The following is a 21653-nucleotide window of genomic DNA, read 5'->3' on the forward strand; positions in this document are numbered from 1 at the left end:
TCTAAACCCGTGTGGTAAACTGAGACTTGTGGACCGGGAGGAAGAACTGTTATGTTTGGAGTTTCTAGCCGCTTTTGTTCTAGCTCGGTACTGGATTGCTTATTGGTCAGGTTTGGTTCCGCACATATACCGGCCAGTACAAACGGAGAGCCATGAACTGTCCCAGTGCAGGTTTCAAACATGTTTAATGGTTTCCAGTAACCACCGTCTGACAGGGTGTGTCTGCGGTTTATATTCAAGTGGGAAGATTCCGGGCTAGCTAGTCAACCGAGAACCAGACCCCTACCCGTCCTGTCCCGGACCGGGACGTGTGTACCGCGCCGTGGGACCGACCTGTGCAGTAGCATCGGATAGATAGGTGAGACTGGCGAGAGGTCCAACTCACTGTACCTGGCGAGTTAACTGGTTATATATTCACTGTCCGACTGTAATCATTCTTGCTTGTGTTTCATTAAACGTGGCGTTTTCGTAAGTACACTATCGCAGACACATATCCAGTAACTAATATATGTGCAGAATATGTGACCGTGATTAAAATAGGAACATTATACTCCTGTGTGTTGAGTAAAAGATTCATAATATGGAGCTAACGTAGACAGGACATTCAAGACATTGCCAGCGTGTCATAAAATGTGTGTTTATTATTTTGCTTTGCCGGAGATTACTTTGATTCATTACTAACTTGTACTCACGCATTTTTTTTCGCCGCCGCAAGCTTCAAAGTAAAAGGCCTCCGAATATTGGAAGCTCATATGTCTTCATTCTTCTATATGCTAATAATATCTTCATAGTAACTCACACGTCCACTTAAAAAGACTTCAATATCTCATTCTAGTCTCTCTCTCTCTCTCTCTCTCTCTCTCTCTCCATACATACATACATACATACATACACACACACACAAACGTAGGCCTATATGTGTGTATGTATGTATATTCGTATTATTTTACACTTTACATGCTATAATTAAATAATATACTAGAATACTATGATGAGATTTGCAACTCATTTAATTTGTACCTAGATATTTATTCATAACAAGAATCATAACCAGAAACCTTTTTTTGCCTTAAAATCTATATCTTAACCAAAATATTTGAATGTAATGATTTTTTTTCTATGATAATCAGTTATGCCTTATCTTTGTTCCTCTTTATGTACCGTCAGTCATGATCCTTCCATTTCCTTTAGCATGTTGCGCTGAAACAAAGACCAGTATAACGACTCACTGTTGAGATTGTCATGAGACACTTCAGTCAGCGTGTGTGTTGTGTGGGTGGGTGTGTGAGTTAGGTGGGTGTTTGTGGCAGGGTGGAGCGTGATGGGCTCTCTTGGGAGTCGGTTCCAGGCTGCTCCACGGGGTGCTGAGCCAGTGGACGATGGCCACTGTGTGGTGAGCAGACACAGCTGTGAGTGCAAGAAGAGGAAAAGAAGCTCCACCTGCGAGTGTGACAGTGAACCGGAGGAGGAGGACGGGCTGCTCGACACACCTCGCAGGTCACACACACACACACCCATGCACACCCCATACACACACCCACACACACACCCATGCACACCCCATACACACACACACCCCCACCCACCCACCCACACCCACCCATCCATGCACACCCCATACACACACACACACACACACACACACACACACACACACACACACCCATGCACACCCCCACACACACCCATGCACATGTCTTAGCCACCACACTAGCCCTTTGATGCCACTCGTGTAGTTTGTGGTACCTTTGTGTGTGTTATTCTCAAGTTTTTTTTCTTCTTTGCTCCCCACTGGTACTGTAACAGGAAGAAACTGAAAAGCACATCTAAGTACATCTACCAGACACTCTTTCTGAACGGAGAAAACAGTGACATATGCATTCGTGCACTTGGCCAAGAGTGGAACCTACACAAAGTTTACTTGTGTCAGGTAAGACTGCACTGCTTACACAACGCTGACCGGTACCAATCATTCCTGCCACTGAAGGAAGGTGATCCGTGTTTGTCCACTTGTAATGTGAGGTTTCTGCTTGTGCTTGACCTTTGACACATGCCGGTCAGTTTGCACTGAATACAAATGGAGATATTCTCATATTTCTACTCTAATTCTCTGCCAAACGTCTTGTTCCCTGCAGTCTGGCTATTTCTCCAGCATGTTCAGTGGCTCATGGAAGGAATCCAACATGATGGTTATCGAGTTGGAGATCCCAGACCAGAACATTGACACAGAAGGTAAAGAGCCTCATTCCGACCTCAACACATCTTCTCTAAACTCTTCCTCACAACTTGCTGCTGAGTCGTGTGTGTGGGTGTGTGGTCATGTGTGTGTGTGCAGCCCTGCAGGTGGTCTTTGGCTCTCTCTACAGGGATGATGTGCTGATCAAGCCCAGCAGGGTGGTCAGTATCCTGGCTGCTGCCTGCATGCTCCAGCTGGTCAGTACTGCAGAGGCTCCACCTCCGAAGCCAGGCACTACATTAGCCCCGCCTCCATTGTTCATAATTCACATTCATAGTTCATGTTAATTCACCAATGACTGCTTTTTCTTTCTTTATTTTTGAATAAATAGTAGTGTTCGGTGCTGCCTTAGACATAGTGAACCAACATTTTGGTTAAGGTGTTTGTACGTGCGTGTGTGTAGGACGGTCTTATCCAGCAGTGCGGCGAGACCATGAAGGAGAATGTCAGTGTGAAGACTGTGTGTGGCTACTATGCTGCTGCTAGCATGTACGGCCTGGACTCCGTCATGAAGAAGTCAGTACGCTCTGAGTTTTGGCATACGTCTGTTACACTTCTCGACCCCTTCATCCTGTGTGCTGACTTTGGGATGTATGTGTGTGTCTGGTTTGCAGGTGTCTGGAGTGGCTTCTCAACAACCTGATGACCCATCAGAACGTGGACCTGATGAAGGAGCTCGGGTATCCTTCTCTTTGAAGACAACGTTATGGGTTTTGATCAAAATGTTCAGAATTGTCACGGTATTCCAATCTGGATTTTTTTTTTTACTCTGGTGGTTGATTTTGCCATCAGTGGGGCTAACTGTCCACTGTGTCAGATCAGCTGACTTCCAGATATGAGAGGGGATTAGATATATAGGACACAGAACGTTAGGACTCTGATTTAAACACCTCTCGTCAAGGGCTTATATTGACTTGTTTATCCGTTTTAAGGGTGGAAGTCATTGAACAACTGATTCAGTCATCTGACCTGTTTGTTATGCAAGTAGAGATGGACGTCTACACTGCACTGAAGAAGGTATACTGTCCTGATGTCAAAAAAACAAATCACCTCCAAATGCACCATATATATGACCTTTCCTGGAACTTTCTCTCTCTCTCCATCTCCCTCTCCCTCCCCCGTCCAGTGGATGTTCTTACACCTTGTCCCATCGTGGGACGGTCCAATCAAGCAGCTCCTGGTGGATGCAGATACGTGGCTCTGTAAAAGACGCAGTGGTGGGTTTAGAATATATGAATATGTGTTTTGGTTTTGTAGAGGGTGGGGGGTGGTAATTTTATCATTTCTTCTTAATCACCAGAAAACCACTTTGGACATCTTTTTCTTCTTTTTAAGAAGCTCTAATCTCTCTGCCCCCAGACAGGGTGGTCGTGGTGGAGGTTTAGCTATTTTATTCAACAGCAAAATTAACATTAGTGTGTGTGCATTGCAGGAAACAGTTCATTTTGAGTGCATGGCTCTCAAAATATCTGGACACAGCTCTTCTACACTATTACTTGTCTACCGTCCTCCCAACAGCTCACTCTCGGAGTTCATTCTAGAATTTGGCGAAGTACTAACTGTTGTTAGCTCTCTTTCAAGTTCATTGGTTGTCCTCTGAGACTTTAACATACACATTGACTCAGTTTCTCCCAGCTCCACAGATTTTTTATCATTACTGGACAGTTTTGAGTTACAACAGCATGTCAACTTCCCAACACATAAGCATGGACATACTTTAGACTTAATCTGTTCCTCACCTGGAACTATCACAAATGTATCTGGTCATGACATTGCTATATCGGATCACCTGCTCATTACATCACGTATTACACTACACACTGAACTCCACTCCACTAAATCATCTGTCACTTACCGTAGTCTTTCATCCATTGTTTCAACTACATTTTTCTCTGCCCTGGAATCCACTAAATTTCCCCTCATCACTTCTATTCACAATATTGACGATGCTGTCGCTGTATACAACCAGTCCCTTACTGATACTCTCAATACTCTAGCACCAGTTAAAACACGACTTGTGCCCTCCTCTCACTCATCACCCTGGTTTACTGCTGAACTTCGTGCCCAGAAAACCACTGGTAGGCGCCTTGAGCGTCTATATAGGAAAACTCATCTATCTGTTCACTACCAGGCATATATGGATCACTTGGCCAAATATAAGGATGCTTTAAATAAAGCCCGTACACTTCACTACACATCAGCAATAAACAGCGCTGGCTCTGACCCCAAGCGACTTTTCAAGATTGTTAACAACCTTCTGCGTCCTTCATCATTGTCCCCTTCCCCCACAACTGATCGGTGCAATGAATTTCTTAATTTCTTTAATCAGAAAGTGTCCCTTATTTATCAGGATTTGTTGAAGCACCAGTCACACAATTCCTCTCCTCTTCCTCCTTGACTACTACCCTGCCCCCTCCTCAGTCTCTCTCCTCCTTTTCAATAGTTAACTCTGATCTTATAGCCAGACATCTCACCAGCGCCAAGTCAACTACCTCAATCCTGGATCCTGTTCCTACATTTCTGCTCAAACAGGGCGTCTCTTCACTTGCTTCCTCTATCTGTCACATAGTTAATCTCTCTCTCACCTCTGGACACATTCCTGTAGAGTTAAAAACATCTGCCATAACCCCAGTTATCAAAAAACAGAATTTGGACACTACAATTTTAAGCAATTATAGACCGATATCAAACCTCCCATTTCTATCAAAAATACTAGAACGTGTTGTTGCCTCCCAGTTACTCCAGTTCATGTCTTCTAATGATCTCTTCGAGATCTTTCAGTCTGGTTTCCGTGCTCAGCATAGCACAGAGACATCACTCATTTACGTACTTAATGATCTTCTTCTTTCTTCTGACAAAGGCTACGCATCCATTCTTCTACTCCTTGATCTTACTGCTGCCTTTGACACTGTTAATCATACAACTCTCCTCTCACGGCTTGGTGATTTAGGTCTCTCTGGTACAGTCATCTCCTGGTTCACTTCCTATTTATCAAACAGATGTCAATTCGTTCGACTGGGTAACTGCAAATCAGACCTATCCCCTCTTTCTCACGGTGTCCCCCAGGGCTCTGTACTTGGTCCACTGCTATTTACCATCTATATTCTGCCTCTTGGTAACTTGATACGCCAATATGGGTTAAACTTTCACTTCTACGCTGATGACACCCAGCTTTATATTAGTTTTAAACCATCTGGCCCCTTCCCACCTCCATCCATTACCAAGTGTATCAGAGAACTCAACCTATGGCTGCGCTCCAACTTCCTCCAATTAAATGCTCATAAAACCGAGTATCTTGTCATCGGTACTAAATCTGTGGTCCAGTCCCTTGCCAATACATCCCTCTCTGTTGATGATACTCAAATTGACTCATCACCTACAGCCCGTAACCTCGGAGTCTTGTTTGATCCATTTCTGTCGTTTGAACCACATATACGCTCACTTAGTAAATCTGCCTTTTTACAACTTCGCAATATCTCCCGCCTCTGCCCACATCTTTCTCCAAAATCTGCTGAGATCCTGGTACATGCACTCATTACCTCAAAGTTAGATTACTGTAACTCTCTCCTCTATGGGCTTCCCTCTAAATCCCTTCGACCCCTTCAGTCTGTTCAGAATGCTGCTGCTCGTGTTTTATCTCAAACCAGAAAATACGAGCATATAACACCAGTATTAGAACGTCTCCACTGGCTCCCTGTACACCTGCGTATCCAGTATAAACTCCTAGTGCTTACATTTAAAACACTCGCTGGTGCGGCGCCCTTATATCTGGCCAACCTCCTCCACCATTATGTCCCACCACGTAGACTGCGTTCCTCTGACACCGGTCTCCTTGTTGTTCCTAGGTATAAGTTAAGCACTATGGGGGGTCGATCATTCAGTGTGGCTGCCCCAACACTTTGGAACTCTCTCCCGCCATCACTCCGTCTCTCTTCATCTCTCAATTCATTCAAAACACAGCTAAAAACTCACCTGTTTTCTCAATATTTTCACCTAAACTCTTCATCCTAGCCCGGCTTCAATTTATTTAATCTGTTGTATTGGTGTTGCTTGTTTTGTATTATTTTTTTATTTATTTATTTATTTTTTTTTGTATTGTTTGTTAGTTTGCGTATTTTGGTTTTTGCATCTGGAAAGCGTCCTTGAGCATCTTGAAAGGCGCTATACAAATGGAACTTATTATTATTATTATTATTATTATTATTATTTTAATGTGTATGATGTGTCTAAATTGTGTTGTGTGGTGTGTTTATGTAAATTGCATCATCTTATGTGATATGGTGTATTTGTGTGAAACACAAGCAGGGCTCTGATATAAAAAGCTTGCGTGACACTCCCGTGTGTGTTGCCTGCACAGAGCTGGGAGAGGAGGAGCCATTTCTGTGCACAGAGCAGGGGGCAAACTTCACCACCGTCTTCAGACACATCCGCCTGCAGTATATCATCAATGACCTGGCCTCCGCCCGCATTCTGGAGCGTGACAACATCATCCCCCCCGGTAAAGCCCTCACCGCAATATTAGGAGGCTTCAGGGGCTTGGCTTCGGGCGCTAATCGCTGCGCTTAATGCCAGGTAAAGCCACTGATGCTGGTGTTTTTCCCAGCATCAGTGCAGCTAACTGAAGTACCAGCTTGTAGGGTTAATTAGAACCAGGTTAATCGGCCAAGTGTGTTCGCACACACAAGGAATTTGTTTCCGGCTGTTCGTATCTCTCGCGTGCTAACAGTTTACAGATATTTTACATATAACTTACACACAATATACAGAAAAACAAGAGTATACACGGTATACATAGTCTAATTACAGTGTGCTTTAAAGTGGTCACATAACAATATGAAAACAGTATACATAATAAATAGTGCAACAAGCAGTGTAAACATGAATGATCATGAATAAGGTGCAATAATGCAGTGGTTTTAGAATAGGAGTGATAATAGTTGTTTATGGTGTATATGATCTGGGTGATGGGTGTCTGGTGATCAGCTGTTGAAGGTGATGGCCTGTGTGTAGAAACTGTTCTTGTGTCTGACGGTCTTGGTGGACAGCGTTCTGTACCGTCTGCCAGATCGGAGGAGCTGAAACATGTGGTTACCCGGATGTGAGGAGTCTGTGATTATTTTCTCTGTTTTCTGGTTCTTGAGCAGTACAAGTCCTGAATGAAGGGCAGATAAACACAGATGACCTTCTCAGCAGTCCGCACTGTTCTCTGCAGTCTGTTCCTATCCTGCTTTGTGGCTGCTCCAAACCACACGGATGCGCACAGGAAGGACTCAATGACTGCAGTGTAGAACTGGATCAGCAGCTCCTGAGGCAGCTGGCGTAGGAAGTACATCCTCTGCTGGGCCTTTTTGAGGATGGAGGTGATGTTGGGCTCCCACTTCAGGTCATGTGAGATGGTGGTGCCCAGGAACCTGAAGGACTCTACAGTAGACACGGGGCTGTTGAAGATTGTGAGGGGCAGCAGTGCTGAGGGATGTCTCCTAAAGTCCACTCTCATCTCTACAGGAGCGTGTTCAGCTCCAGGTTCTTCTGACTGCACCAGAACATCAGTCGTTCGACTTCCTGTCTGTATGCAGACTCGTCGTCCTGGATGAGTCAGATGACTGTAGTGTCGTTTAACAGACGGGTTGTTAGATGTGCAGTCATTAGTGTAGAGAGAAAAGAGAAGTGCGGAGAGCACACAACTCTTAGGAGCACCAGTGCTGGTAGACTGTGTGGAGGACGTGACTTTTCCCAGCTGCACCAGCTGTTTCCTGTCTGTCAGGAAGCTGGTGATCTACTGACACATGGCAGGGTCAGTGGGGAACCATCAGGGCCCTCTACGCCCTCTCAGAGGGTCTAAAATATTCTTAAAACATAAATATATATAATTTAACCAATGTTTTTATCTACTTACAGCAGGGGTCACCAACGTGGTTTCGTTCAATTGATGCGTATTAATCTGGTAGCCCTCCACAATAATTGGTATCCAAGAAGTAGCTCCCAGTTTCAAAAAGGTTGGTGACCCCTAACTTACAGTTTGACAATCGACATCTAAACAATTACAAAAATATAAGCAAATAAATTATTCACCCGTGTCTATTCAATCTGTGTTGGAGGGGTTAAGTGGAAGCCTGTGAGCCTGTGTCTCCCCCTATCAGGACTGTGATGCCCGCTGTTCGTTTACAGAGGGCCTGGCAGTTATAATTCAGCGCAATACCAGTTTCAAATGACAGTGAAATTGACCAATCATATCTTCCCTCTTAGTGGGCAGGCTTAAGTGTATGATAATTTCATACGTTAGCGTTCCACCGCTAGCTAGTTTCGATTCATTCCTTTGATGCCCTTGTGCGCATTGTTTACATATTCCGCTTCCGAGAAACACGGAGCTGTGAACTAGAGGTCTGCGCTCCCGCGGTAATCCCACAGGTCCCGTCAGAATATCTTGCGGCGCGGGACAGAATTTAATTGTTACTGGCGGGAGCGGGAGTTTAATTAGTCCAGGCGATGCGGGAGCGGGACCGCATATACATGTAGAAAAATCCCGAAAATTAATAAATAGTCTAGAAAATTATAATAATAACAACACAATGATTTCCATGCATAAGAAACAGGACGACACAACTAATCATTCAGTAAGTAAGAAATAAACTAATTCAAAATATTGGCTAAGCAACTGATCACGTGAACATGAAGTGTGCGTCATTTTGATACAGAAATGGCAGAGACGTAGATGGTCAACCAGTTTCAGCTGTGGAAAATTCAATTAAAACGGGAATACACCACAATTAAGCCAACTACAGGAAAGTCTGATGTACGGAAGTCATATTCCATTGTAATTAATGGAGATGGAAATCGTCTACCATTTGCTTGTTGTGATGGATGTCAGAAAGTGTTGGTGTACGTCACCTGATGGCATGTGTTTGGACTGTGGTAAGAAATGGGACAGCGCGATCCATCGCTCAGAGGTGGAAAGAGTACTGAAAAATTGTAATTGAGTAAAAGTATCATTACTTTGCCTAAAATCTACTCAGAGTAAAAGTAAAATTACCCATCTCAAAATTTACATGAGTAAAAGTACAAAATTACTTAATTACATGTAATTTGTAAATTAAATGTAATTTGAGTAAAAGTTGCTTAGTTACTTTCAGTTATTTAATGCATGGATGAATCATGAACCAAATTCAGCACAAGTTGTTTTAATCAATTTCAAAGTGTATTTAAGTGCACATCCACACTTGCAAAAAGATCAGCTGGGCTCAGGAACATACTTCCTCACAGCACAAGGACAGTCACAACCTGTACCATAAAGTGCAAACTATTTTCAGTCCTATTGTCCAACGGACAACACTATGATCAGAATAAAGAAATTTAAATTACAAATTATTCAAAAAACAAAATGCACACAAAATTAAGAGCCCACAAGATGCCACAAATCAAACGAAAATGCAAAACATTTCCACTACTCACAATAAAATGCCCACAGGATCCCACATCAAAAATTAAAAAATGCTCATAGGATCCCACAATTTAAAAGTAAGTGCTCACAGGATCCAACTATTCAAAATACAGTGCCCACCTGATCCCACTATTCACAATAAAATGCCCACAGGTTGCCACAACTTAAAATAAAATATAAAATGACCACAGGATCCCACATCTCAAAATAAACCAAAATGCGCACAGGATTCCACTATTTAAAACGCTCACAGGATCCAACTATTTAAAATACAGTGCCCACAGGATTCCACTTTTCACAATAAAATGTCCACAGGATCCCACAGAACCTGATAGATAGAAGATTTAAAAATAGAACAATCTCATCCTTTTGGGAAAAAAAGTGGACCAGATTACAACCTGATTATGAGACAATGGAAAGGGCGCGCGCAAGGCAAGGCCATGCAATTGGCTTTCAGTTCTGGGACTCAGAAGTTTAAATTTCTGCCCGCATTTAATTTTTCACCATCAATATTTTTTTACTCAGTAATGTAAGGGCATTCAAATGTAGTGAAGTTAAACTACTTGGGTCAAAATGTACTCAAGTAAAAGTAAAAATTACATATTTCAAAAACTACTCAAAATTACAAATTACTCATAAAAAGTACTCAATTACAGTAATGTGAGTAAATGTAATTGGTTACTTTCCACCTCTGCCATCGCTATATTGCTGTTTTAATAAATACATAAGAAAATTTCACTACTAAATTTAATTAATTCAATTCATATTGGATTGCGGGTGGGGGTGACAGAAATGTGTATGTGGCGGGCGGGTGCGGGATTAAAACAAGCGATTTTTTGGCCGGTGCGGGCGGGAGCGGGATTAAAACAAGGGATTTATTGGCGGGAGCGGGACTAAAACATGCGGGAGCGGGATTAAAAAAGCAGTCCCGCGCAGACCTCTACTGTGAACCTTATTTTGCTTAAGAAGATATCTAGTACAGATGATATTGTTTATTGCGTGTTTAAAGCTGTACCGTCGTCTGTACCATCTGTACCGTTGTTGTTTTTTTATTGCACTTAATTAGGAAAGGAAACAAATTTTTTTCGGGGGGGGAATGGTAGCGGGCCCAGGTTTAATGGTCACAGTTCGCTACTGGGCAGGATAGACACTGAGCTGGGAGAGTTTGGAGGACAGAATGCCTGGGATGATGGTGTTGAACGCCGAGCTCAAATCAAGAAACAGAATTCTTGCATACGCCCCTGAGCAGTCCAGATTTTGCAGGATGAAATGCAGACCCATGTTAATTGCATCATCCACTGACCTGTTTGCTCGGTAGGCAAACTGCAGGGGGTCCAGCAGGTGTCCTGTGACATCTTTCAGGTGGGCCAGCACCAGTAGGTCTTGCTTAGCCTCCCTGGTCCACTGTTTTCACAAAAGGCTTTACAGATTTTAGTTTCTGCCTGTAGGTAGGAATAAGGTGAACCAGACAGTGATTCGAGTGTCCTAGAGCTGCGTGGGACACTGAGCGATAGGCATTTTTCAGAGCAGTGTAGCAGTGATCCAGTATGATGTTATCCCTGGTGGGATAATTAACATGTTTGTATTTTGGGAGTTCGTGGTTGAGTTTTGCTCTGTTAAAGTCTCCAAGAATGATGAACAATGAGTCTGGGTGATTTAGTTCCAATCCAGTTATTTGCCCTGCCAGGTTTTGCAGTGCGTCGCTCATGCATGCTTGGGGAGGAATGTAAACGCCGACGAGAATGAATGAAGAAATCTCCCGCGGTGAATAAAAAGGTTTACAGTTAATAAACAGAGTCTCTAAGTTGGAGCTGCAGTGTATGTTCAGCACCGAGACATCTGAACATCAACTATCATTGATATAGAAACATATTCTGCCGCCTCTCGCTTTCCCCATCAGCTCCCTTACGCGGTCCGCGCGGTGAAGATGAAAGCCAGGCAGATGTAGCGCGCTGTCCGGGATGGACTCACTGAGCCAGGTCTCAGGGAAGCAGAGAGCAGCCGAGCGGGTGAAACTTTTGTAGGTCTTGTTGAGGAGAAGCAGTTCGTCCATTTTGTTGGCCAGAGAGCGGAGATTCGCTAGATGAATGGTCGGGAGAGCGGTTCTGAATCCCCGCTGACGGAGCTTCACATCCGCTCCAGCAGTTGATCTCTGGTGTAGACAAGAAGTGGGTTTGAGTTGCATAAAGCACAAAGCTTGTGTTTTCTTTTGTGTTTTTCTTTACCCTTAGACTGGCTGTCCAGAATATACAAACAGCAGTGGTTCGCCATGCTGCGGACTGAACACGACAACGATAATGGGTAAGTGCGATGAGACTTGACAGTGTGTCTGACACCTGTCACACTTGGCCTGATCCGATCCTGTCAATGCTGATCTCGTGCGGGCCAAAGCTTGATCTGATTCTGCTGACTTCTCTTAGACAGATCTTGTGTTTTATTGATTAGATCATGTTTGGTTAGATCCCGTTTTCTTGATTGATTTATTTTTGCTCTGCCCGTCTACGTTAGACCCCAAGAGGCCAATAGGGAAGAAATTGAACACAACAGCATGCGTTGTGGCCGAAAGCTGACCAAAGATGGAGATGTGAGTCTAACAGTTATTACTGCTCTGATGAGGTCACTTCCCTATGGGTTTTGGAACACTCGCTGAGTCAGGTGTTCGAGGGTGGAGTGTTCAAGGGTGGAGTGTTCAAGGGTGGAGTGTTAGGCAGGCGTTTGAGACCGAGGTGTGTTAATCCAAATCCCTTCCCTCAGTACTGCTGGAGATGGACAGGTTTTAATTACGGTTTTGATCTGTTGGTCACCTACACCAACCGCTTCATTGTCTTCAAGAGGAATACTCTCAGCCAGCCATGTGGGGGCGCTGTTAGCTTACAGCCGCGGCGACACCTTGCCTTCAGGTGCGCTGCCTGTATCACACCACTCTGCCCGATGATTTGAGTGCAAGTATGTACATCATATCCAGATTTTAAGATGTTAATTTAACTCTGCCTTCAGATTACGACTGGCCTCGTTTGACAGTAGCGGTAAACTGATCTGTAGCCGCTCCACAGGATACCAGCTCCTGACTCTGGAGAAGGACCAGGTCTGTCACATGAACAAGCATCACCAATCAAATCATTGCTCACACACTGAGTGTTCTAAGGGGTTTCCTCTGAACAATGCTCCCTCTGATTGGTTGGGCTGTTTGGATGGCGTGATCAAGCAGTGAAGATACTGTAATAGTACATGGGTTCCCTAGAGCTACTCTCTGATCAGTTATGGCTGAAAGAAAACTTATGCTCTACCAAAGGGACAATAAAAGATAACATTCCATTTTTTATTTAAATTATAAGTAAATAAAATCTTTTTACATCAAAATAAAAGTACCTTTTTCCCCCCAAATACATTAATAAATGCAGCTCGTCAGACATGCCTAATGAAAGCTTATTTCCCTGTGCTATTGCAGGAGTATGTGGTAATGAACCTGGACAGTCGCCTCTTGTCTTTCCCACTCTATGTGTGCTGTAACTTTCTGTACACCTCGCCTTCCTCCGAGCAACGTGCTGACACCAGCCAATCAGAGAGCGGCACCCACAGTGTGTGAAGACCATCTAGCCAATGCCCCGCTCTCTCTCTCTCTTTCTCAATCCAGTTACTCATGTTCCTTTCCTCTTGCCCCTCCCACCTAGCAGCCTTTGAGTCTTTTTGTTGCCCATTTTCTATGCCTTTTTTAAAAAGTATTTTAATTTTTATTGTTTTATTCAATGTTTGTTAATATTTCTGAAGTTTTTTTTCTTTTACAAATGTTTCTGTAAATTAATACAATTTAACACAGTGTGAATGTTTGTTTAGAATGTTTTGACTTTTCCTCAGTTCACTTCTGGCCAGCTTTAATTTTGAAATTTGTTTTATATGACTTTATTTTATGTATATTATTCTGGCTCATTCAGTATACTGTCCAGATTTTGCCATGTGTTCCTATTTATTCAGGGTTTTCTACTGTTTAAACAAACTGGTGCTGGCTGTTTACCAAGGCTGTATTGTTTTTGACCAGTGTAAGTTGGTGCAGCTTCATGCCAAGGACAACATTGGTTTTGAACAATTGGGCATTTCATGTTTTCAACAATTCCATAGTTATTGGGTATTTATACATCATGAAAAACATGTCTTGGTGTAGATGTTCAGATTACTTGCATTTTGGACCAAAATGGCATGGCAGTCCTTACAAAATAAAAGTACACAGAAATTTGTATGTGCTCTTTAATTTCGTTTGCTCCATATTTTCAATTCTGAATTTAAGGTGTAGATTTTCTGATAACATTTATTGTAAAACAGGTCTTGCATTCATACAGGTTCACAGAGTTTCAGCAAAAGGTTTAATGTCTGTTTTATTGTTCGTACAAAAACAAGTATTTGGGACAGAGACTAATCAGAGCTGTTCTGATTAACATTAAGTCACAATATGGTGTGGGTGATGAACAACATGGGCTGACCGGATAAGAGACAGAGTTCATAAGTCAAACACTCTTTCACATAATAATTACAAATAGCATGTCAGTGGTAGCATTACTGAGGTATAGACGTGAGGCTATCTTTCATCTTGCGCGTCATGCTGGGAAGCAGGTTTAGGTGGTCATCCACACAGCTGCCCACGCATTTCTCCATTAGTGTGCGCACCGCGGGTTCCTTCGCTCCCGAGTCGAAGAGGTCTTTGGCCTTGTCGTTGCAGTGCATGGTGCATCGTGTGAGTCGGTCCTGAAAGGGATTAGTTACTGGTGACTAGAACCAATAGTCCCAATGTAATTCCAATTCACATGGACGTTACTGACGGGAGCATAAATCATATGCAACCACAATGACAAGTTCGTGGTGAGTGTACAGGTGTCCACTTACCTGAAATTGTTCAAGCTCGTTAGTGACCAATCCCTGAGCCTTCGCCAAAGGCGTGTGGCATTTCTCTATACACTGGTGCACTTGGCTCATGGAGTCAGCAGACCGCTCGCAGCAGTCGGCGCTGCATCGAAACATACGACCCTAAAATGGGTTTAAGTACGAAATCAGATTACACTGCATTAGTTATTCGTGCATGCATGTAGTGCATAAGTGTAGCATACTGCTTGAATGCTTAAGCCCACATGATGAGTATGCTCCGTGCTGCTGTATGACAGGAGCGATCAGAAAGGGCCCAGTTAGTGAACTACCTGCATCTTACGGATGTGCTCCCGTTCCAGGTTCTGCACCATGTCCTCCACCGCTTTCTGCACGCGGGCCTGTTGCGCCTCTGCCATTACCGTAACGTTATAATGTAGTCCACGGGTATATTAATATGCAATATTCACCTAAATGTCCTCTAGCTTGGGATTTAGGCTGTCACTTAGCTAACCTAACAAGACCCAACGTTTAGCTAAGACAACAAGCCATAACTAGAGGGGCGGAAAGTTTAACGCAGTATGGCGATCATTGTAAGTGGAAAAATAAGAAGGGTATCCAGTTCTCGCACACAAACAAAACCTATTTTAACAATAACCAAAGTAAACAGCAATATGTAAGGTCACCTCGTACAGTCACATGTGAGCAGGGCAACATGCCGCTTCCGCCTGTTTCTCACCCTATGACGTATTTCCGGTTCCGCTTCTTTTTTTTTTACTGTAGGCAAGTAAAAAATTGTGGCGTGAACTTAGTAACCTGTCCAAGTTCTTTTTTAATTTTAATAACAGGTTTGATCTTTAAACCCCGCATTGCTGGAAGTGAGTTAATATTCTGTCATTTTTCCTCGCTGCTTTTGTGAGTGGTTATGTGACTAGTTGGACATTTGTTTATTCAGGTATTCTAGCTGACGCGAACAGGTTAACTTACTACAGTCTGCAGTTCAGGAACTTTCAGACTTAATCACGCCTGTCTCAGATTTGATCACATAAACTAAGTTGTAAAAAGTTAAAAAATTGCAAGTAGTTTTACTGACTAACTATTATTTATCGAGAAAGTGGTTTTTATGTATACAGTATATAGTCGGAAGCCAATAAATTGGCGCTTGTAAACCTTATTATATGACCTTTGCTATGAAATACTTTGAACTGCAGCCAGCATGCTCGACAAGACCAGTCCGTTTGTCCTTTCTGTTCTTTTCCTAGATGTCAAAAGCTGCGAAGAGCTAAGTCCCTGCCATGTCTCTGAGAACACTGTCCATAAATGCTTTCCTGCTGCTGGGGCTTTGTCAGGTTGGACGCAGGGGTCTCGCCTCGGCCCCTGAGCTCACACAGCAGCCCAAGAAAATTGGTAAGGCGCTGCATCTTCTTCAAGGGCCATTCAGTGTTTCTCTGTCCAGATCCCCAGAATCTGTTGGTGGAGTTTCAGCAGAACTGGCTAGTTTAACTTCATTCCAGAGTAAAAGTAGCAACTTTGGTGTGTAGTTGTAAAACAGAATGTGGTAAGCATGAGTTCTCTCTGCCAACCTTTTAGCCATCGTAGGCGCCGGCATCGGAGGAACCGCTGCTGCATATTTCCTCAGACAAGAGTTCGGACCGGGCGTCCAGATCAATGTGTACGAGGCAGGAACTGTAGGAGGGCGTCTGGCCACTGAGAGCATCAGAGAATATGAATACGAAAGTGGAGGATCCATTATACACCCACTTAATTTGCACATGAAACATTTTGTGGACAAGCTAGGTGAGCTGTCGCACACACACACTTGTCACACACAAATGTACAAAGGTTTTCCATAATTTACAGTAAAACATTTGGCTAATGTTGCTTGCTGTGGCTCTGAAAATGACCAGGTTTTATTTTACAGTGTGATTTATTTACTACCTTTGAAATGCTCTTTGGTTGTTTTATTGGTGCATTGACACCTCTCAGGAAAGCTGTTTTTTTTTTGTGCATGTCTTCCTGCTTAAACGCTTTGGTCTTTGCACTCTGAGACTCCAGCAACACACTTCCAGTGCAGAAGTGTCCTGTCACTCAAGTCCTAACACTGGACTAGCGGGCCATGCCTAGAAGGCCAGGATAACTGCGTCTTTCCAGCTAATCTGTCAATGCTCTGTGTCTGAACTAGTTACAGATTTGTTTCAGTGCGAGCAGCTCTCTGCTGAGGAATTCACCTGTATGAAAGTGATTGTACCATAACAATATGGTGAAATAATACGGTAGTTTGAGCCAATCATATTTAATATTAAAAATTTGCATTTTATATAATTTTTTACTTAATAATAATTGTTTCTTTTTTTTCAGAGCACTTATTGCTCACAGTGTACTACCTGTAGTCGGTCAGTAATTGCACTACCGAATCACAACAATAAGGTGACACTGATAAATTTATGATCTCGCCGTGCACTCTTGTCTTATGGTTCACACTAATGTGTTAGACTGTCAGTTCAGCTAGACAGCAAATATTGACAGAATAGCTATCAAAGAGGAAGTTCTCTCCCTCCCTCCCTCCTGTCTCTCCGTCCTTCCTTTCCTCATTCTCTGTTTCACTTTCACCACAATTTTCTACCACACACACACACACACACACACACTGTGTTTAAACTCTCACAGTACTCAGGAGTACTGAGTCAGTATTAAACATGTTCTGATTCACTGTGACCCTCTGCCAGGTCTGTCTCCTCGGGCCGACGTCCCGTCCAAGATGGCCATCTTTGACGGGAATGAGCTGACCTTCGAGGAGAGTGACTGGTACATCGTCAACGTCCTGCGCATGCTCTGGCGTTATGGCTTCAACTTCCTGCGCATGCATCTGTGGGTGGAGAGCGTCCTGGACAAGTTCATGAGGTGAATCCTGCCGTCTCTGTCTGCGGTTCCTCTGTGATGATGGGCGGAGCTCAGAGTCTGCAGTGCTCCACTCCGTTTGGATCGGCGCCGTTCCTCACCGCTGTGTTCTCGTCCTGCCAGGATTTATCAGTACCAGCAGTTCGGCTACTGCTTCACCAGCGTGGAGCGTCTGCTGCATGCGATGGGAGGAGATGACTTCCTCAGCCTCCTCAACCTCACTCTAGAGGAGACCATGCTGGCTGGAGGCTTCTCCCAGGCCTTCATCAACGACATCGTCACCCCGATCGCACGTGTTAACTACGGCCAGAGTGTTCGCATCGGCAGCTTTGTGGGTATGACAACCCCTCCCCTGCCCACACCACAAACGTTTGGCCCAATGTGGTGTGTTTATGGTTACATATGGCTTTTCAAATTTCATAAAAGCTTTTATCCTATGGCTTTGTGGAGAATTTGACATACACTTTCTGTTTAATTCCTTATCAGTGGGCTTGGATATGTATGGACTGGTATGAAGTATAATTAATGTATTCTTTTGTGAGTTTCCATGAAAAAGAAAAGCTAAATGGTGGGGTTTCTGTTAGTGGTGCTTTACGGGTGGTGCTTGTGTTGGATGGTGCTGTGCAGGAGCTGTGTCTCTGGCGGGTGCCGACTCCGGCCTCTGGGCGGTGGACGGAGGCAATAAGAAGGTCTGCTCTGGCCTCCTGTACCACAGCAAGGCTGATGTCATCCCAGCCCGCGTCACTGCCATCTCCGTGAAGACCAGGCCAGCCAAACGTGGTACAACTCTCACTGTATCTGTTGTGTGAGAAGCCAGGATGGGTCCAGGCAGATGGAAACACAGTCCCGTCCAGAGACCTCATGTGCTACACTGCATTCCTGATTTAGATTAGGACCGACTGGAATATTACCTTAGCAGAGTGTGTTGCAGCCGAGCAGACACACGCGTGTACTGATGTTAAAATGTCTGAAGGTACAGGAAAGAAGCATCTTATGTTTCAGAGCTAAATGTAATGATTTGTGTATTTTTAAGATCTCTGTCCTTCTCCCTCCTCTTCCTCAATGATCAGGTGCTGTAACAAGCTTCTATGAAGTGAACTACGTTGGCGAGTCTGGCCCCGCCCACTCGCTTTATGACATTGTGATAGTGGCCACGCCCCTTCACCAGGACCTGTCTGACATCAGCTTCTCTGGCTTCTCTCCGCCCATCCGGTCTCACTTCTCCGGCCGGTACCACCAGACCGTGGCCACGCTGGTCCTCGGCCAGCTCAACATCTCCTACCTGGGCACGGGGCAGAAACCGAGTGACTTCACCTTCACTGATGTCCTCACGACAGACAACAAGAGCCTCGCCATCAACAGCATCAGCTCGTTGGATCCCACCCACATTCCACCGCGCTACAAGCAGCCGCCGACCAGCCAGACCAAAGTGTGGAAGGTGTTTTCACCCGAGCCGCTGACCGAGTCGCAGCTCTCGGAGATGTTTGTGTCACGGGAGCAGGTGTGGGAGAGGCGCTGGCTGGCGTACCCCGTCTACAGAACCCCCCAGCGCCAAGCCCCGCCCTTCATCCTCCATGACCGCCTCTTCTACCTCAATGCCATCGAGTGGGCTGCCAGCGCCATGGAGATGAGTGCTATCGCTGCCCGCAACGCCGCCCTCCTCGCCCATCGCCGCTGGCACAGCCAGACAGACAGGGTGGACCAGGAAGATCTCCACACCCGCCTCCGGGGGGAGCTGTAGGACCAGGAGAGGCAGCAAATCATCTAGAGGTTCACCAGAGGATTCAAATGACCTTTTACTTTGTGCATGCGTGTGTGTGTGTGCGTGCATATTATGTTTGATGATTCGTTAGTAATGCTAATTTAATCAGGTGATAGTAATTAATTAGTAATAGTTGGGTTTCCTCTACAGTTGCCAAGATGAGCATTTTTGCACAACCCATTATCTGAAGCACTAATGACTACTGGGCCTTATGGATTTAAATGGCCTTCATGTTGAGAAGTGAGAGAGTCTTCCTTTTAGGCTTTTTCCTTTTAGTCAGTTCACCATCTGCAGGTTAAAATAGTTTTGTGTTCATATGTGCAATTAGTTGAATTTCTGCACTAAAGTCTCTGTAGTGATAACAATGTCTGGAGTGAAAAGATGGGGGACTTGCATAAGCTTAATCATTTGTAGGTTGAAAAATTGTAGGTTATTTTCCAGCATTTGGTAACATGGTTGTGGTGTGGTGTAAATTAATTTTTATTAACATAATTCACACTGAATATCTCTGAGGTCCTCCAGTGATGTGTTCAAGGTGTGTGTAAATTCTTACTAAACATTCCAACAAACGCAGCTGTTCAACTGTGAACTGTAAAGTTTCAACATTTGCTATAAGATTCACATAACTCCTGCTCAGCTGAAAAATATAATATTCCATAGCACTTCTCCACTGTCAGGTACTGTGGTGCAAAATCCCGGATGGTGCCGCGCTTTTCCACCACAAAACCACAGGTGCTGGGCCAGTAAAGGTGGAGCAGTTGTGGCCCTGTAGTCTCGCTGGTCCAGAAGGGCGAGATCCTGGTGTCACAGCGTGAAGTTCTTTAACACTTTTAACAACTAAAAGCATGTGATCTCCCGCAAATGTCACATCAGTGGACCACAGAAGAAACTTGCGACATGGTCCTCATGAGAAATACAAGATGAACTGGAAAAAAAAAGTGTAGGCGTATAGGAGGAGATGCTTAAAGCCTGGTTCAGCAGAATTCCACCAGGTCATTTACAGGAAGACCTTCCAACTCCCCACTCACAACGCCCACTTCCGCATACGTAACCGAAAACAGAAATGAGGCTGGAATGTTGGCGCCCTCTGCTGCTGTTGAAAGGAACGAGCCTTCTCAATCAGGGACAGGCAAATTTACAACATGCGCCTTTGAATTGAACATTTAAACAGACCTTTAACTGTTTAAGCATCTGAAGCACTGATAAAACACGTTTATACTGTTTAATTATTTGGTCTTATTCACAATATATACTTTTAAATATTTGTATAAAGTCTGACAAATGATTTGTATTACTAAATACAATGTGATACTTATTTGTGATGTATTTGTGATGTATGTGATGATTGTTAGTAATACAATGTGATTTGTATTACTAAAACTAGTGTACAATTTTTTTCATGCAATAAAAGTGCAGTTTGTCATTTGAGTGCAGTGCAGTTGATTTGCTGCATCTTGAGACGTGTTCTGTATGCATACATACAGGCACCACCCACTTTCTGAGAATTATTTATTCATAAATTGAACTCATGATGTTTCATCAGCAGATCTGCTGCTATAAACGTAGGTCAGCCACCCTCGCTGGATGGTTTTGGGCACGCCCGTGACCCTGACCTTAGGGTAAGGTCAGCACTGGCTCTGTGGTCACAAACTGACCGGGAGCAGGCAGAATAGAAAAGCTGTGTGATATTGCCAACAGCATGCTGCCACTACAGAAGTGTTTCTAACAGCAGCCTGTGTGTGTGTGTGTGTGTGTGTGTGTGTGTGGAGTGTTCAGCATCTGCATATCTGGAGGGCATTTTCTGTAAAAATGGCCCTTGCAGGTGCAGGACGTAATTAGAAGGCGCACATGCAGCCCTTTGCCAATGCAGTAAGTACCGACTGTGGCCCAAAGCTGCCAGATGAGAGCTTCTGTGTTTAAAGTGCATTCTTACCTCTGGTTACACCGATCAGGGCTGAGGGACCATGTGCACCTGTGGGTCCAACACAGCGCTGTTTAAACATTGTTCTAACGGTAGAGTAACGCTACAGATTCAATTTCTAATAATTATTTTTTGCTTTACTTGAAACAGGAGTAGTTTGTGTAGCCATCTGTGATAATGTCAACTAGATCCTAAAGATCTTCCAGCAGTATTCTAGCTTTTTAACCAAGTTCTCATGTAGTCTACATGTTTTTTTCTTGTATAAGTATTTGTTTACACATGGTTAATTATGCTAATCTTCTAATGTTCTGCATGTAAGGAATTGTAATGTTACCAAATTGATTCAGTCACCCAAACAAAGATGAATGGGTATTACCAATCAGCTGCAGTGACCTCAGGTCCTCGAGCACAGATGTTTGCTGCCTGTATGACAGTGAAGGCTGCATTACAACGCCGTGTCAATGATTGTCATTGAAAACCTCAGTCATTCACCACAGAAACGAAAGGATGTTGGCATTGGGCAACGCAGCCCGGCCCTCTCTGGAGC

General features: G+C 44.0%; 3 protein-coding genes across 3 annotated transcripts; 2 read left to right on the forward strand and 1 right to left on the reverse strand.

Moving 5' to 3' along the window:
- The first annotated feature begins 7 nt into the window (after positions 1-7).
- On the forward strand, positions 8-13906 carry gmcl1 (germ cell-less, spermatogenesis associated). The gene is made up of 15 exons (XM_077020336.1): positions 8-358; positions 1294-1497; positions 1807-1930; positions 2136-2232; positions 2336-2433; positions 2640-2752; positions 2851-2916; positions 3169-3253; positions 3363-3453; positions 6594-6734; positions 11906-11975; positions 12183-12258; positions 12429-12574; positions 12672-12759; positions 13123-13906. The coding sequence occupies exons 2-15, from the start codon at positions 1322-1324 to the stop codon at positions 13258-13260; spliced, it is 1509 nt and encodes a 502-aa protein (XP_076876451.1). The 5' UTR covers positions 8-358; positions 1294-1321; the 3' UTR covers positions 13261-13906.
- On the reverse strand, positions 13757-15277 carry fam136a (family with sequence similarity 136 member A). Its single transcript, XM_077020339.1, has 3 exons — positions 14858-15277; positions 14550-14690; positions 13757-14411 (listed from the first exon to the last, which is right to left on the reverse strand). The coding sequence occupies exons 1-3, from the start codon at positions 14942-14944 to the stop codon at positions 14223-14225; spliced, it is 417 nt and encodes a 138-aa protein (XP_076876454.1). The 5' UTR covers positions 14945-15277; the 3' UTR covers positions 13757-14222.
- Positions 15266-20608, forward strand: pcyox1 (prenylcysteine oxidase 1). The gene is made up of 7 exons (XM_077020335.1): positions 15266-15403; positions 15788-15932; positions 16116-16322; positions 17252-17426; positions 17547-17758; positions 18051-18203; positions 18494-20608. Exons 2-7 carry the CDS (start codon positions 15821-15823, stop codon positions 19162-19164), a joined length of 1530 nt encoding a protein of 509 aa, XP_076876450.1. The 5' UTR covers positions 15266-15403; positions 15788-15820; the 3' UTR covers positions 19165-20608.
- The last annotated feature ends 1045 nt before the right edge of the window (positions 20609-21653 follow it).

This window comes from Brachyhypopomus gauderio, chromosome 10 (genome assembly GCF_052324685.1).
Source record: "Brachyhypopomus gauderio isolate BG-103 chromosome 10, BGAUD_0.2, whole genome shotgun sequence".
NCBI classification, from domain to species: Eukaryota; Metazoa; Chordata; class Actinopteri; order Gymnotiformes; family Hypopomidae; genus Brachyhypopomus; species Brachyhypopomus gauderio.

What these genes read in the sequence shown, in the direction of transcription:
- gmcl1 (XM_077020336.1), top strand. Translation starts at nt 1,322, where the DNA reads ATGGGCTCTCTTGGGAGTCGGTTCCAGGCTGCTCCACGGGGTGCTGAG. An exon ending in CTGGACTCCGTCATGAAGAA is followed by an intron (nt 2,753 to 2,850) that starts GTCAGTACGCTC and finishes TCTGGTTTGCAG; the next exon opens with GTGTCTGGAGTGGCTTCTCA. An exon ending in TGACAACATCATCCCCCCCG is followed by an intron (nt 6,735 to 11,905) that starts GTAAAGCCCTCA and finishes CTTTACCCTTAG; the next exon opens with ACTGGCTGTCCAGAATATAC.
- fam136a (XM_077020339.1), bottom strand. Translation starts at nt 14,944, where the DNA reads ATGGCAGAGGCGCAACAGGCCCGCGTGCAGAAAGCGGTGGAGGACATG. An exon ending in AGCACATCCGTAAGATGCAG is followed by an intron (nt 14,691 to 14,857) that starts GTAGTTCACTAA and finishes AACCCATTTTAG; the next exon opens with GGTCGTATGTTTCGATGCAG. An exon ending in ACGAGCTTGAACAATTTCAG is followed by an intron (nt 14,412 to 14,549) that starts GTAAGTGGACAC and finishes AATCCCTTTCAG; the next exon opens with GACCGACTCACACGATGCAC.
- pcyox1 (XM_077020335.1), top strand. Translation starts at nt 15,821, where the DNA reads ATGTCTCTGAGAACACTGTCCATAAATGCTTTCCTGCTGCTGGGGCTT. An exon ending in ACATTTTGTGGACAAGCTAG is followed by an intron (nt 16,323 to 17,251) that starts GTGAGCTGTCGC and finishes ACCCTCTGCCAG; the next exon opens with GTCTGTCTCCTCGGGCCGAC. An exon ending in TCGCATCGGCAGCTTTGTGG is followed by an intron (nt 17,759 to 18,050) that starts GTATGACAACCC and finishes GGTGCTGTGCAG; the next exon opens with GAGCTGTGTCTCTGGCGGGT.